The sequence below is a fragment of the Apium graveolens genome, chromosome 7, assembly GCF_009905375.1.
Source record: "Apium graveolens cultivar Ventura chromosome 7, ASM990537v1, whole genome shotgun sequence".
NCBI classification, from domain to species: domain Eukaryota; kingdom Viridiplantae; phylum Streptophyta; class Magnoliopsida; order Apiales; family Apiaceae; genus Apium; species Apium graveolens.
Window position 1 is genome coordinate 257308621 of NC_133653.1, and position 17789 is coordinate 257326409.

The 17789-nt window shown below is 34.4% G+C and overlaps 1 protein-coding gene across 1 annotated transcript; it reads right to left on the reverse strand.

Moving 5' to 3' along the window:
- Nucleotides 1-48: 48 nt before the first annotated feature.
- LOC141671360 (tryptophan aminotransferase-related protein 3-like) lies at nucleotides 49-2754 on the reverse strand. Its single transcript, XM_074477580.1, has 5 exons — nucleotides 2386-2754; nucleotides 1392-1686; nucleotides 1024-1316; nucleotides 609-889; nucleotides 49-482 (listed from the first exon to the last, which is right to left on the reverse strand). The coding sequence occupies exons 1-5, from the start codon at nucleotides 2688-2690 to the stop codon at nucleotides 265-267; spliced, it is 1392 nt and encodes a 463-aa protein (XP_074333681.1). The 5' UTR covers nucleotides 2691-2754; the 3' UTR covers nucleotides 49-264.
- Nucleotides 2755-17789: the final 15035 nt, after the last annotated feature.

The following is a 17789-nucleotide window of genomic DNA, read 5'->3' on the forward strand; positions in this document are numbered from 1 at the left end:
GACGGACGGACCGAGTCTTGAGCAAATTGAGTACTACAAGATTTCAAGTCTCTCTGAAGAATGCATCATTAATAGTATGAATGCATGTCAACTTCAAATTGACAATACACAAGTACAAAGACACATGTTGCGCAGGAAGCAACGATGTATAATTGTAATTACATTTATAGGACTGAGTAATTAGCAGACTTATTCACATACATTCATGTTCACAAATAATATCTATTGAGATGATTCGATCTCTCCTTGATGTAGGAAACAATATTAGATATCTGCTCTAGTACTACCCGCTTCCTGGAGAACTAATTTGTTTAAATGCTGTATCAGTTGATCAAAATCATCTTGAGACTTGATGAGGCTGAGGCGCACATATTGACTACCAGCACCAAATAGAGTACCATCACGACCAAGGATGCCACCAGCTTCGAGCACTTGGTAACATAGTTCATCTTCTTCCCTCTCACATTTCAACCATGCATAAGCTGTTGCAGCAAGTTTTGTTAAAAGCAGCATATGTGAAATAATAGTTACAGAAATAAAGATAATATGCAAATGATAGGATGCGATACATTTTGTTGTGTGAGCATATGAGTATAGATATGAATTACCTGGAGAAGGTCCTCTGACATTCTGAAAGAAAGTACAGAAGCTAGGTGCGATTTCTTGGATAGTGAAGCGTGTGGACAATGATACAGTTTGGCTTAAGCTTTCCCAACGCTTTCTCATGGTTTCATAGGCATAATTAAATATAGATCTTCCATCTCCTTCAAGAACTACCTTCATTAGCTTCAAGGCTCTTAACTGACTGTCCCTTGAGACCCCAAAAGTATTGTCATTTGTATAAGTTGACATTCTCTCATATATATCCTTGTCTTTTATCAAAGCCCACCTGAATGCATTATTTTAGCAGCAATGTTATAAACCACTAGTAAGAATTTGTTATTTTTCATAGAAAATAATGGTAAGCTGCACCAGATTATAGTTGAAGTTAGTTCAGGATAGAGCTATGGATTTGTTGTTTACCCAAATCGAACGCCTGCATGACCAGTGAGCTTGGAAAGTGTAAAGATCATGAGATCTTCATCTGATGGAGATGGAATCGCAGTAAAATGTGGCCAATTATAGGCATGATCATGGATTGCCTTGGCAAATGGACCATTAAGAACTGCTTTTTTCAACTTTCCATCAGGATTGTTAGGTGATGTTACAAACTCAATCACATTCATAGAGTCTTCAGAATTGTTCTTGCACAATGATGTATCGCCATAAAATTCGTACTCCTCTGTTGCAAAGAATTCAGTCTGCAATTCATAAGCCTGATACAAAAAAGTACATGAAAAAGACCTCTTGTATTACTAGACAAATTGGTCAGCGAAATTTCATATTAGTACCGGGTAGAAAGGAATGGAAACGACGACTTTTGAGGGCGTGGAAGAGTTATCCAACGAGAAGGCATGAACTGCAGCATTAAGGAGTTGGGTAGAGCCAGTCCCAAAAACAATATATCTTCCTTCGGTGACAGCATTTCCAGCTATAGAATGTAGTTTACGGATACTTTTCTCCAGTTCTTGGGAGTTAAATGTGTGGTCACCGAATGAATAGCTCATTCGATGCCATCCTGACACCACTAGTGCACTACTAGCTGCATTTTGCATCCAAAATGGCTCCAAAAACAGGGGATCCCCACTGCACACAAAAACGGTACTCAGAATTGTAGCGAACATGATGATTTTAGGACAAGTTTGTTAAATCAGAAGGCAAGTAGACTACAATCAGACCCTGTTTGTCTGATTGTTTTATTTGATTACATCTGAATACTTGATTAATTTGAATTCTCATTTCATCTAATTTTAGGATTTCAATGTACTAACTAATGGTAAGGTAATTTCAATATTTTTGTATAATAAACTTTTTTTCTTTTGCAGAGATGAACATACAAAGTCAACTCCTGTTACAAGAGCGAATAAAAACATATCTAACATATCTCACTCGAAAGTAAGGCCTATGAAAGATAAGTTGTATGCAGAACATACCGCTGCTGCAATGGTAAAAACAGATTGTTCTATATATCCGATACAGCATTAATAAGTTGATACCGAAACAAAATAACTTTTGCTTTGGGAAAAAAACAAGATTGTTCCATGTATTAGGACATTTAAATAGGAATATATGCAAAATTTTTTCTTTCAAGAGACAAGAAAGTTTTGAATAAATGAGAACTCATTCTTTTGGCGGACATTACAATGATTTTAGCTTAAAAACTATCGTTTATGTTAGTGTTCATAGAATCACTACCTCTATTTTCCTGAAACTCTGGTGATTTAGAAATTTTAGCATGAAATATTCACACAAACTTTTTCTTGAGAAGCAAAAGAAACAAATTACCTATTAACATCAGAAGGACAATCAAGGATATAGTTGGAGCAATCAGGGCCATCATAACAAGTATTGCACTCACAAACTGGTTTACCATCAACAACTACACCATCCAAGTAAGCTCTTCCATGGCCCGAACACGAAATCGATGCCACAGCTTCTGCTTCTGCTGCTGCATTTGTGCTCCAACTCAAACTCCAGTTCTTACTGACAAACAAATTATATGAAAAAAATATATTCACAACTACAGAACACAAGAGACAAATATATGCATATTTGTTGTATTCGGAACTTTGATCAGTTTTAACACCCATGTCTAAACTATTGAGTATTGACTTAGTGTAAGAGTAAAATCAGTCTTTGATCTTTAAATCTTTGTATATGTAAGAGAACACTATGTATTTGTCACAACTGAAAACTTGAAAATGACTATTTGTTTAGATTCCAAAAACCTATTATTAAATGTCACTGTCTAGTTGTCTCTATCTATTTTTTCATTGGTCCCCTTGTTCAAATCTGGCCTGCAGTGAAACAATATGAACCACATTATGTGGTGTAAATAGAATCTCTGGATTTCATGCATTACATTTTGGGCCTACAAGTTTGAAGATTCAGTATCATATTTCCCTATATTTGGAGATTCATGCTGACACTCGATGATTCTTTACCACACATATCAAGGGAAATTGATACAAGATAAAGGTCTGTTTATAAGGATATTTCAAATTTAAATACTCGGAATCTTGGTTCAAATCGGAAAATATCATATTAGTATTGTGAAATTAGGAGGCCCGACATCTTTTCATATTTTTATTAGAAAAGGCTGACACATCTGTGGAAGCAAGTTAATTAACCCTAATCAAAGACCTTATAGTCAATGTAGAATTATATTTTAAAATCATAATCATGCATCTCAATTATTCATGAAAGTCAATTAATAATGATTTGTGAGATGCTATGTTAGGTAAGCAATGACATATAAATAGCTGATTTAATCTGTCATGTTCAACAAGCTTAACTTGTGGAATGGAGGCCTAAACACTCAAGTTTGCTCATGAGCTTTAACTGGAAGCTGGCTCAGCCTTTATTGAAATTAGCTAGTTCAATGTTATTATTTAAGACATCCGGTAAATCTTTTACATCAAGACACACAATACAGCTCAGCAAGACATGTCAGCAAATGCCAGCTGTTAACATAACATAATTTCCCTCTAGATTTAGTTTAAAGTTTAGTAGTTAGTTATGGGTGCTAATCCCTAACAATCATGTGTTAGATAAACTATATTCCAGAACCCTTAGATCATATATTTTCCGCGGAAAGGCATTTCTCCTTTCCGCTAATAATATCCGTGGAAAGGAAAAATGCCCTGTGGAAGGCTAATTTTTTTTTTAAAATCTAAACCCTTGAAATATAAATCCGACGTCCTTGGAGTAGTATGTTAGATAAAGCTTAAATAACACACCATTGTCAGGGAACAGTACCCGTTAGTTATATAGCTTAGCTTTTTTTTCTATTCCTTTAATCAATCTGTAAATGAACAACAGCTTCTTCTCTCTTGTAGTTTTTTAGTTCTTGAACAAAACTTTGTAGGATCTTCAGATCAGTAGAAAGTTTAATTTCAGATTTTATCATATACCGCTTACAGCAATAGTACAGTACATTGTTGAGAGTCCCATTCTCACATTTATAGAAGAAACTTACTCCTAACTAGACCTGGAAAATCGTTCGTGTAGTATACTTCCATATAGTGTATTTTCATGTTTCGTGTACTTGAAGGTAAAACACAAAACCTGACATGTTTAGGGTTCGTGTACTTTCGTGTTCGTATACTTTCGTTTCGTGTCGTTTAATGTCATGTTTTTCGTATAAAATTAAATGTTAATATTAATTAAAATAAATAAATAAATAAATAATATATAAGTTTTTAGGTAATTTTTTTACGAAATATATTAAAAATATATATTTAGATCACATTTACATACATATTATAAAATTAAATAACCGTTTTAATGATAAATATGCAAATATCTATTATAAATATACATATATTCATTATAAATATTAATATTTAATTATAATATTTATTTGACTTATTAACCTTTTGGCCCCTGAAGTTTATGTGTTTGTAACCATAAGTCCCCGAATTCTGCGGACGTACTCATAAAACGACAAGGTATGTAGTTACATACCTTTTAGCCTCTAACTCGATATTATAATAAAAACGTTACAAAGCAGATGAGCAAAACTGTCTTTTCACATCAAATCTGTGACATTTCAGGTCTGATATACTTTTTGAACCCTAAACATTGCCCCTAATACAAAATTGGGATATTGAGAGCTCAGAATGGTAATCACCGGCGATTACGAACTCTCAGTCGTAGATTATCGGATTATTCAATGGCGGGTAGTGATGAGAGCTCTTGAGGTACTTCTCTTTCCCTTATATTGTGTTTTAATTGCCCATATCGTCCATATTGTAATTTGTGATCTGTTTTTTGATGTATCGATTAATGTATCGATTATTAATGTTTAAGCTTTAATTTTTGATTATTAATTTATCGATGTATGTTTAAGCTTGAATTTTGATAACCCAATTGTTATTTGTGTGCTTGTTTAACATGGGATGCATGTTTTGATTTGTTTGTGATGTATAACATTTTATTTCTGTATTAAAGGTGAGGATATTATTAGTATGTCTTTGTTTCATGGGGGAAAGTTAAAGAGATTGTTCAGGACTGAATATGTAGGGGGTAAAGTCACCGTATATCATTTCCGGGACCTTAATGAAGTTACTTTGGATAATCTTAGAGGGTGAACTAAGGCATTAGGTTATGGTTGATTTAGTTCTCTGTATTATAGGCTGCCTGAGAGAGATTTGGAATTTGGGTTAGTGTTAATACAAAATCAGCATGATGTAAATTGTATGAGATCATATGCCTTAGATAATGATAACAAAATTGATGTTTATGTTCACCATTCCAATGAGGATGAATTAGTAGGAATTGAAGATAAAAATGTATATGGGGGAGTGAAGGAGATGCTAGCAATGATGTAGGAGATTTGAGTGATGAAATTGATGACTATGACTTTGTGGATAGTGATTACTCCATGACAAATGATGACATGTTGTTTACTAACAATATTGATGAAGAAGTGGAGTGGGTAGGTAGACTTAGGCAGGGACTTGGCCTTAGTAAGGAAGCAGTGGTGGAGAGGGAGTCTGAAAGTGAGGGTGAAAGTGATGATCTACAGAGCTTGCAAGGCAATAACAGTGATGAAGAGAATCAAACTCAGAGAAGAAGGAAAGCTTTTCCAGTGTACAAAGAGACATATGATCCTAAATGGAGAGTTGGTTTGGTGTTCAAAAATCACACATAATCCAGAGAGGCAATTATGAAGCATTCTGTTAGTGAGGGCAGGATGATCAAGTTTGTGAAAAGTGACAGAAGGAGGGTAAGGGCTGTGTGCAAACCACCATGTCCTTGGACATTAGTTGCTTCACTAAACTTTGACAAAAGCATGCAAATAAAAAAAGTGGGACTAGGTACATTTATTAACTGTTATAATGCACTTTTTTAATACACTATTTTCTGTGTTTATTAGTGTATTTAATTCCCCTGTCCTTTGCATACCACACATGTGCCAAAGAGCAAGTTGGGTTGCCCCTAATAAATTATGGGTATTTAGCTAAAAAATACCTTCCTGAGTTCAGAATCAATCCCAATTGGCCAATTAAGGCCTTTGGCAAGACTGACTTGAAAGATGCAGATTGAGTTCAAGGATCACATCTTGAGAAAAGCTAGGAGAAAGTGCATGAGGATTATTAATGGCACCCTTGAGGAACCGTTTGAGAAACTGTGGGATTATAAATTTTGAGTTACTCAAGAGAAATCTCAACTCCACAGTTGAGATTCAACTCCACAGTTGAGATTGAGTTAGACCCAGGTATTACTTCTTCTTTTATTCAGTTATTAATTGTTTTTATCGGATTAAGTGTCAATTAATACAAGATCTATGTATTGATTCCATTTGTGCAGTTAATGACAATACCTTCAGAAGGATGTATATTTGTTTAGGTGGGTTGAAACATGGATTTAAGCTTGGTTGCAGGAAGGTTCTTGGATTTGATGGCTGCCACTTAAAGTCAGCATATAAAGGTTAGGTGCTATGTGTTGTAGGAGTAGATGGTAATAATTGTATGTACCCTCTAGCATATGCCTTGGTTGAAGCTGAGAGACTGGATTCTTGGAGGTGGTTCTTGGCCTTAGTTGTTATAGATTTAGACATAGGTTCTGGGGAGGGTTGAACATTTATTAGTGATAGACAGAAGGCATTATTGAATGTAGTAGATGAAATGTTACCCTTGGCTGCGCATAGGTAATGTGTTAGGCATATGCATAACAACTTCAAGGGTAAATTTGGAGGCAGAGTGTTGAAAAATAGGTTGTGGAGTTGTGGTAGGGCTTCAAATATGTAAGCATTTGAAGCCAACATGAACTACATGAAAGAGGAGAGTGAGGGTGCTTGGAAGTGGTTGAAAGAAGTCCCTTTCCATCACTGGAGAAGAGCTCATTTCAGGACTGACATCAAGTGTGATATTCTATTGAATAACATGTGTGAAAGCTTCAATAGGTGCATAATTAGGGCTAGAGAGCAGGGTGTTTTTAGTCATGCTAGAGATGATAAGGGAGTATCTCATAAGGAGGTTGCAGAACAAGAGGGATGAAAAGGAAGGTTGGGGTCCAAATAAGCTAAAACCTAAGAAATTAAAGCTTCTTGATAAATACAAGAAATGGAGTGGAGGTTGCTACTCCACTTATGCAGGATATAATGAATTTGAGGTCACAACTGTAAATGGCTCTAAGTATGCAGTCCACATTGGTGATAGAACATGTGGATGCAGGAGGTGGGACCTCAGTGGCATACCCTGTCACCATGCCATAAGTTGTATAAATAGGCTGGGAAAAAAATATGGAGGATTATGTGGATCCAGTTTATTCAGTGGAAATGTATGAGAATATATATTTTGGAATTATTTTCCCTATGAATGGACACAATTCCTGGGAAAAAAATAATATTTTCATGAGACCACCCACATTGGAGAAGCAACCAGGAAGGCCAACAAAGAAGAGGCTTGGGATGCTAGATATCATTGAGAAAGAACATAATGGAGTTAGAATACTGAGCAGGACTACTCAGGCAAGTGTGAGGTAATGAATGAAAAACTCTTACAATACCCAAGTTCTAATTTGTTTGAACATTATGTGCACTAACTTCTATTTGAACATTTGTAGGTGTGGTGAATGTCACCAAGTGGGACATAATAGGAGGACATGTCCCAAACTACATCCTCAAACTGAAGCTTCAATTGAAACTAACCCCTTGGTTGATATAAGTACAACTGATGAAGAAGAAATTCAACAAACCTACAATCAAATTGAAGGCAGAGGACTTGATGAGTACAATGAGATGCTCTTGGATTTTCATGATGAAGGACCACCAATGACACAGCCAAGCCAAACTACAGATGATGAGGATGATGCACCTATAGCTGTTGCTGCAAGAATGATTCAAAAATTCAAAGTCAGAAGGTTGGGACTAACAACTACTATTGACTCCCCTATCATGGTTGCTGCTAGAAAAATTCAACAACTGAAAGAGAAGCAAAAGGGTGGCACATAATTGGTAATGGATGCAACTGTGAAGAAGGTAACAGATAAGGGTAAGGGGATAATGCTTGAGAGTGAAGAGGAGGCCACTAGAAAGAAGTTTAAAAAAGAAATACAAGAGAAGATTGATCAAGGGAGGCAACCTGTTGAGAGGTTGAACATTGGAGGAAATAATTAAAAGAAAAGACCCCAGCTGCTGTTGCTAGAGATTTGGCACCAAGAAGGAGTAATATGTTGTACATCAAAACAACCTTTGGGAGGTTCAAAAATACAGAAGACACTCCAGTTTGTCTTGATGAGGATCCATCTACAAAGGTTAAGACACCAATTGAGCATAACTCATACACTGGTCCAATGAAATTTGGGAAACAGGTACCACCAGTGAAGCAATATAAAACCATTATTGGAAAAATAGAACTCAAATTTACACCTTTTTTTATCTCATGGTAGAAGTGTAATCACACCTGGGGCTATGGCAGAAGCACTACAAAAGATAAAGAATGACAAAAAAGCAGTAGGCCCTTCAGCAACTAAGGAAAAAAAGGATCCATGAGAAACCAATATTATTTAAAATCAATGTAATGTTATGCTACTATGCACTTTGTGTTTGCAGTTCAGACTTTATTTTGCTTTGAACTTGTTAAATTCTGAACCAATATGTTGCTTTTGAACTCTAAAATTATGTAGTAATGGAAGTACTTTAGTTTGCAAATATTTCATTTCATTCCATATTGCTTCTCATTACATAGATTCCAAAGTATAGTACATAGTCATACATGGTACTCATCATTCACTACTACAAAGGTTCACTTAGGTAATTCATATCCTTTTGGCATCGACTCCATTTCTTTGTTCAGCACTACAAATACCCACATTAATAATATTATGAGTATGTAATACAAAATAGGGCTTCTCTTATTCCCTTTCTTTTCAACAGCAGCCTCATATTTGCCCAAATCATCATTTAACTTATCTAGTTTTCTCTACAGCCCAGGAATAATCATTCTTGACATTTGGCACATAGGAGGGTCAAACCATAAATAAAAGTTGTATGAATTTCTCCGATCATCCTGCAATTCCATAAACATATTTACGATAATCCATAACCCAGTACAAGAAATTGACATTTATATTGATATTTACCATGAAACGGAAACAACCCCAGAATCGCCTTCCCGGATTTATGTCTGTCCAAGAAGTTCTTAGCACTGCTGCTCTTTCACACCAATAATTAGGTTCCATTTTCTTTACTCCTTTGATAAAACATCAGCTAATACACACATATATGTATACATACATAACCACATGGGCTATGAGGTTTGGCGGGAGAGTTTTCTCTGTTTTGGAGGGAATTCCAATTGAAAAAGACAGTTTTGCCCATCCTCTTTGAACATTTTTATTATAATATCGGGTTAGGGGCTAAAAAGTATGTAACTACATACCTTGGGGTTTTATGAGTACGTCCGCAGAATTCGGGGACTTATGGGTACAAACACATAAACTTCAGGGCCAAAAGGTTAATAAGCCTATTTATTTATGTCGTATACTTTGTGTCGTGTCATATACTCGAAGGGAAAACACGAAACCGATACTAAATCTCGATCGTGTATTTTTCTGTTTGTGTATTTTCGTGTCGTGTACTAAAAAGACAAACACAAATACTAAATTTTTGTGTCGTTTCGTGTCGTGTAAGTCGTGTCGTGTTCAAAATTGTTGGGTCTACTCCTAACGTGAATAATAAGTTGAGGGGAAAGTGATTGTACATTTTTATTGAATAATATTAGTGTAATATACTAATTAGTTAGTACGTTATTTTTCCTTTTTATGTTTGGTTTTGCGGTGTTTCTGATTGTGCAGGTATTAAAGAAGATTTTTCAGGATTTGCCATTAAATGGAATGAATTAGGCCACAAGTTACAATATTGCGATATTTCATCACGAGTCAGCATGATCGTGGTGAATCAAAGGAGAAATCTTTTAAAGAGGGAAATCTGAGCAAACACGTAATTATGAAGTTCATTGTAAATCAATTAGGAGATCTTTGTAATTAATGCTAATGTGTAGGTTTTTAGTATAAATAGACCCCCTAGCCACATTATAAAAACATCTCACATCTTACATCTTACATCTCATCTAACACATCTCTTACTTCTCTCTTGTATCTCTTTCATTTTTCTCCTTTATATCCAGGATTTTATTATTAATAAAAGTTTCAAGTTCGTCTCGAATCTAGTTATGAGTTCTTTATTTTCTTATACCATGATGGTCTCGATGATGTTCAACTAAGCCCTCTCTAAGGGGCAGATGTAGTTAGCTAACGAGACCCGATATCATAGTATATGCACTTTAATTGCTGCATGTTTGTTTACTAATTATCTCCAATATCATGTCCATGTGAGTATTTTCATACGTTTTACACAAGTAAAGTTGGGAGTTTCGTATAGTTGGGATCCATATGATTTTAAAAGTTGATTTAATTGATAAAAAAATGTGAAATATTTTTATAGTTTTGAATAAAACTTGATTTGGAGTCATTGGATGTCTTTACTCTAACTACTTTTGAGTTTATTTGCTGTTAAAAATACATTTTAATTCCATGATATTCGTGTTTAGTCGATGAAATTTGTTCCTTAGATTTATTAAAAGTGATATTTTTAAGTGCTAGTATAATTGTTTTGTTAGTTTCATAAATTAAAAACCTAATTCGCGTTTTCTGTGGTTCGACCCGTAATTGCTCCCGTACTTGTTCCCGTACTCGCATACGCCCGTGTATTTGCGATTTTTATTAGTTTCGGATTTTTTCCTAACAAGTTTTTGGTACCACTGTCGATGAACGCGATTATAAGTTTTAGGTTAAGAATTTTTAATCAATATTTTATTTCTGCTTTTGTGAAAGTATGTAATAACCCCAATTTTTTTGAAATTTTTTTGAAACCCTTATGAATAGTGATTTTGCTGATTATGCTGAATAAGAAAACTTTTTATGCCACACTATGTAGGGGTTCTTCTATTGTTATTCTCAGATCTTATTAGTACTTTATATGAGATATAAGTGTATGTAAAGATCGTCAGAATCCAAATTCGAACACTTTGATTTTTCCCGAAAATCCACCAGATACCAAAAGAATTGAGTATAAGGTAACATGATTAAAAGGATTTAAATTCAAGGATTATAAGAGAGGATCATAAAAGGAATATAATGTACTGAGAAAGGTTAAGGGAACCCAAGTAATAAGATCCCGGGTATGATCCCTCAAACGATAAACGAGAACGAAAGTTAAGCGAACTGTATAACAGATCAGCGGTCATTAGCCAAGTAATTAAGAGCTAATCAAAGAGGTTAGTGATGATGATGTCACCACACCAACAAGAAGATGACAAGTGTGGGAAGATGACATAGGAGGATGACATAAGCATGACCAAAGGGAAGGTATTGTTGGTTGATTTCAAGCCACACAAATTTTACCATGGTTACAAGGTAATTAACAAAACAAAAGGATATCAACCAAGCCTTTTATGCACAAAGATCAATAAAACAAAGCAAGCTTCTCTCCCCCCCTTTTCATCTTCTTCATTTCGAATTTTTCACCAAAATGGTGAATTAGAAATTCAAAACACAAGCTATACTCCATGGAAAATTATAAGGTTTGTTTCTTTGGATCCTATATTTCATAACTAAGAAGAGCAAGTAGTTTGAGTGCTTGAATCAAAGGTTTTCTATCTCAAACAAATCATTTTAGTTTAGGGTGAAGTAACTTTCAAGAAAAAATTTTTGATTCTTGATTTTATTTGCAAGGTCAAGGTAGCTTAAGCATATATTAAGGCTTCCATGGACATTCCAAGGATCTTTCTTTGATTAAAAGCTTCAAGGAAGGTATAACTCTTCATGATATTAGTATTAAGATTGTTTGATATAAATGATTATGATGATGGAATGATAGATTAAGTGTAGTAGTTGTTTCGTCATGTTGAGATCTTAGTGGTTAAGTGCTTTTGTTGATTTTGGAGTTAAAAAGTAGCACTAATTGTTCTTGATGATTCATGGTATGATTTGAGATTGGTTTAAATGGTTTAAAGTGGTTGATGAGTGATATGGTCATATGGTTGTATTGGGATTGATTGGTGATGGTTTGGTGTTGAATTGGTTGGTAAAATTTTGGGAAATCGCGTAAACATAGCCGTCGTAATGTCCGATTTACTTTAGGCTGTTTTTGTTCTTAACATTAGGACCCGTGAACTCAATTCTAGGTTTTGACCATTGCCATGATTAGATAGTTCATGTTACGAGCTTCGTTTTGATATGTAGTTCATTTGATTCCGATGTACGGTTTAGGAGAAACGACCGTTTTAAGTAACGGCGTTTCACGACCGAACCATTACCCCTCGCCTTACTTTGAAACCTTGGTTAAGGACCTTAAATGACTAATTGAGGTAAGAAACAATTATGTAAAGTGGATTAGGCAGTTGGTAAGGTACTCGCGAAAGAATCGCCTTAAAACCCTTAATGGTTAATTTATTAAAAATGGGGGAGCCGAGGGTACTCGAGCGACTTAAGTAAATCGTTAAGCGCGAAAGCGAACGTTAGGACTCTAAATGGTTAAAGTCTAGTTTCTTAAGCGACCGGGGTTTAATTCCGACTTATGTTGTTGTTCATAGGTTATCGGACCCACTCTAAGCTTAAGTCTATCCGGGAGCACTCAGGCAAGTTTTCTACCCGTTATACTGTTGTTGTGATGTAAATATATGTATATGCATTATCTTGTGATAAGTGCATGGTTGTTATTAGCAAATTTTGCGATATATTGGAGCATGCTGATATGGTATATATGCATGTCTGTTTCGTAATCTTGATATATATCTGTTGATTCAATTGCTTATAAGTTGCATAATACCTATGTTAGAGATAAGCAGTAGTTGCGTATACCCTTAGTATAGGGGACCCAAAGGTGAACATTTTCTAAAACCGGGAGTCGATGTTCCCGAGTATATTATATATATATATTTATATATATATATATTGATATAGTTTTCAAAACTATTAATCGAATAAGGTTTATTCGATAACTTTTATTTTATTTAATGAATATTATTACGAATATTCATTCGAGGGCTTATGACTCCTGTTATTTTATTTAATGAATATTATTACGAATATTCATTCGAGGGCTTATGACTCCTTTTATTTTATTTAATGAATATTATTACGAATATTCATTCGAGGGCTTATGACTCCTTTTATTTTATTTAATGAATATTATTACGAATATTCATTCGAGGGCTTATGACTCCTTTTATTTTATTTAATGAATATTATTACGAATATTCATTCGAGGGCTTATGACTCCTTTTATTTTATTTATTGAATATTATTTGAATATTCATTCGAGGGCTTATGACTCAGTTTATATTATTTAATGAATATTATTTGAATATTCATTTGAGGATCTATGACTCCGATTATTTACTGAGATATATTCTTTATTTTATTAAAGAATAAGGTGTCGATAATCAAACTTATCTTGATTATTCAAATAAAGATAGTACTCTCGTATAAGTATATCTTTGGTTATTTAATACTCATTTCAAGTATAAATTTTACAACTTCTACCTCAATTATTTGTATAAAGATTATTCTTTATGGGAATATTATTTGAATATTAATATTCAGATATTTTCTAATATATTGGGACTGATTTATTTTATTAAATCAGCATTACTCCAAACACTCTTTAAAGTGTTTTCGAGTCTTTAAAATGATTTTTAAAAGTTAGAGCGGATCCCAAAACTCATTTTTATATATTTAAGATATTCCTTTTAAAGGGGATTTAAATACTCGCTCAAAACCAGAGGGATCCGGCTCTGTGATGTATTTTATATTCGCAACGAGGTTGCTGTTTTGATAAATGAATTGATTACTTACCCAAGGTTCAGGAAGTAAGTCCATCTATTGAGTCGGCATAAGCAACATGGGCTCAGTGGGCGTCCATAAAAGTGTAAGTGGCTCAGTGGGAGTCCATCAAATGCGTAAGTGGCTGAGTGGCAGTCCAACATAAGGTCCTATTGCGGCCAGGGTGATGACCAGTGGGGAATTCGTCCATCTACTAGTAGAAAAGGTTACTTATTGGTATCTTTGCCTGATCAGCAAGATATCAGGTTTATGCCAAGGTTTTCTCCTTTCCAAATTCATTGGATATTGCAACTCTGTTTATAATTTTCATAACAGAGGTTTTCAAGGAGTGTATGAAATGTATATATATATAGGTGTATATATATATCAGGACTTAATGAAGTATCTCGTAACTTTATTATTTATAATGATGTTCAAAGATTGAATCTATTCAAATCTTGTCTTGTAGTCTCATCTATGTGATGAACTTTTGAAACTAATTATAACTTGAACGGTGGTAGTTCAAGTAGTATTTGGAAAAGATATAAGTATATTGGAGTATCTTGTAACTTCATCTTTTAAACTTATATCTAGCAAATGATTATCTTATGCATGTCAAAGATTTCAGAAAAACGTTGAGACAAGGTTAGATATATGAGATCACCTTGCAACGATAGTTTTATACAATTATAAACTGGAACTCTGTGTATATTATGCATGGAAGAGTGTTAGGTCCCAATTTGTTTGTAGAAGGGGGGGTTGAATGCAAACAATACCGTTTCGTCGAATAAAATGCGGAATAAAATTGTGAAACAAAATTCAAGTTAAATAAAACTTTTATTAAACTTGAAAGGTGTTACAACTACGGTATCGGTTACAAGGGATTAATCTCAAATCAATTATTACAAATTTAGAATAAATTCGACATGAACTTTTTCTATTTTTGTAATTAAAAGATCAAATGCTAAAAGCGATTTGAGATTAAGTTCTAGGGATTTTAATCCGCTAGATTGATATACAAGAACAAGATAAGTAATTCTAGTGGTTTGGATTTAACATTAACAAACTAGAATATTGATCTTGAATAAGCAGATGAAAGATGAAATATTTTTCTTTTGTTTTCTGCTGTGTTCTTTCTTATTCTGTATTGGTTGCTCTCTGTTTTTTTTGATGATATTGTCTTCTGCTTCTTTTTAATCAATCACAGCCGAAGTTGTTGAACTGGTGTGACAATCTTTTAGAGCTAGCAAGACAATTTAAAATGAACTAGCAAGACTTTCGGTATGACTATTAATTGTCATACCGATTGTCATAGTAGTACAATTGAAATTGTTTTTCTGAATAAATAATTGATTTTAATCTAATTAAAAATTCTATCAATACAATCAACTGAATTAGCATGACATTCGGTATGACTATCAATTGTCATACCGATTGTCATACTAGTACAATCAGTTGTCTTTTTAGAATTAACACAGATTTTAATCAATTAACATTCTGAAAATCCTCAATATTAATTCTAAATTAATTAATCAATTTAATTCAATTAATCAATAAATTAATCCTTACAGATATAATTTATTCTCTTAATTAAATTATATGACTTAATTAATTAATAGAGAATTAATACTATCCCTGAGCAGCATCCATTCTTCTGACAATCTTCTGAAAGTCTCTGAGACTTATGAATCAATTCCGTCACTTCAATGCTGACACTCGATGTACTGTCTGGTTCATGAGTGACTAACTTTCGTGACGTTTCTTCATGTCTTGACTTTGTTGTTCTGATTGAATCCTTGTAATAAATGATACCTTGACGAGATCTCTGTCACTTGATTAAATCCACGATCTTGATTTATATCACTGAGGCATGATCAAATTCTTGAACTTCTTCCAGTGAATCTTCAAGTCTGCAGAAGAACAATGTTTCTTTATTCTTTGACAGATGTTACTTTGTGAGATCTCTCTGATGATTGATCCACTATTTACTTATTACATTCTTATTTGAGTTGAGTTAAATACTCGAATAAACGAGTAGGCTATGACATATGCCTTTCAATCTCCCCCTATTTGCTTGTTAGACAATAACAACAAATACCTAGAGGATAACTCAACTAACAAATAAGAAAAAGATATAAACAGTAATGTAAAGTAAATAGCAGAAAAGTTCTGGATTATATTTAACATTTTCCAGATTCCAAATGAAATTTACAAGTGAATACAAGATAGATGTTCCTCTAGCCTGAACATATAACTACATTAGTCTATCTTGATTCATAACGCTCTAATCATATTACATTGAGTTTTGAGCTAATTGACTTTAGTTTTCTTCTCTTCTGACTTCACCTTCTTCTAAATCTTGAAGCAATTCCTTGTCAAAGACACGATCTTTTTCTGAAGTGAAGCTTGCAGGTCTGACTGGTTGAACTCCAACTGACTTCAACTTATTCTTGAGTTGATTGTACCTTTTAACATTCTTTTCACAATAAGCTTGAATCAAGTCAGCAGCTTGAGTCTTCAACATGGATGAATATCCAGCAGTTCTCAAATGATGTTCCATCCAGACCAGATGCTTAGCTGAGTAGTCTTTAAGAGATTGTACATCTAGCTGACAGATTTGAAGACAATCAGACTTAAAGAATCTCACTTGATGAGGATTGTTGACCACTTGAGGACTAGCTCTGCTGGCAAACTCTTTAAGCCTTTCCCGAAGAACTTCATTCAACTCTGAGCTTCTTTTCACTTTGTTTAAAAGAACCCAAATCTCTGACAACGAACGATTCTCAAATAGATGAAGTGACACCTTGAATGATCCTTCACTCTGACAGTATACAAAAATGCTCATCTCATTTAGGGATCTATCAAAAGCAGCTGTGATCCTTGAGACTTCAGTCTTGATAACATTCATGTACATGTCATTGTTAGGATTTGAGATTTCCAGCTTGTCAAGAAGATGTAAGAACTGTCTATCATTGTTAGTGCATAGCTGAGGCATATCGAGTACTCTCCTAGCTTCATCCCACTTTTCACCAATCTTTAGTCTGACATCTCTTCTCCTTTCTTGAGCTTTAATGTCATGAAGATGTTGCTTTTGAAGAGTTTCTGTTCTTTGTATGTCTTTTCTCCTGTCAATGATCTGTGAGACCTTCTTGAGTTCAGCTTCTTTTCTTTGCATCTCTGACTGCTCTTTCTGAAATTCTTTCTCAAACCTAGGATCCACTGTATCTTCTTCTTCCCAATCTTCAAAATCACTTTCTTCTTCAGCTTCAAATAACCCATCTTTATCTTCCTGAACTGGTTCAGTGGGAATGTCAAAAATATCGAAGTCATCCTGTTCTCCACTGTAGTAGGCATCATCAGCCTTTCCTTTATCTCCAGCAGAAGTATCTTTTTCTTTCCCTTTAGTACTACTCCTTTTCTTCTCCCCCTTAGTTGAGGGATCCTCTGCTGACTTTCCTTTGAAACCTCCACCACTTCCAGAGCCTGATCCTCCACCAGACGGTCCTTCAAAATAAGCCCTTTGTTCTTCATTAGGGCAATGAGAATTCTTGATCATGTAATATAAGTGCTTCATCCCTTCATTTAGATGTTCCATGCCCGTCTCTATCTTTAGAAATCTTGAGTTGTCCAGTGAATGATTCATCTCAACGAGGTCTTCAAGAGAAGTCATTCTTGTGTGTAAGGAGCAGAAGTTGGATATGTCATCAGCTGATAAATTTGGAGTGTCTTGAATAGAATTGAGCTTTGGTATTACAGTAGTCTTTAAATCTGAGATGTCATTCCTTATGATTGCAAGCTGATTGTCGACAGAGGTGGAAGAAGAAGACCGTTCAACCACTTGTGCTTTGAATGCTTGA

Bases quoted from the DNA above. Each gene is read 5' to 3' on its own strand.
- LOC141671360 (XM_074477580.1), bottom strand. From the start codon at position 2,690: ATGGGTGTTAAAACTGATCAAAGTTCCGAATACAACAAATATGCATAT. The intron at 1,687-2,385 runs GTAATTTGTTTC...TTTTGTGTGCAG, and splicing joins TGTCCTTCTGATGTTAATAG to TGGGGATCCCCTGTTTTTGG. The intron at 1,317-1,391 runs GTACTAATATGA...TTTTTGTATCAG, and splicing joins TTTCCATTCCTTTCTACCCG to GCTTATGAATTGCAGACTGA.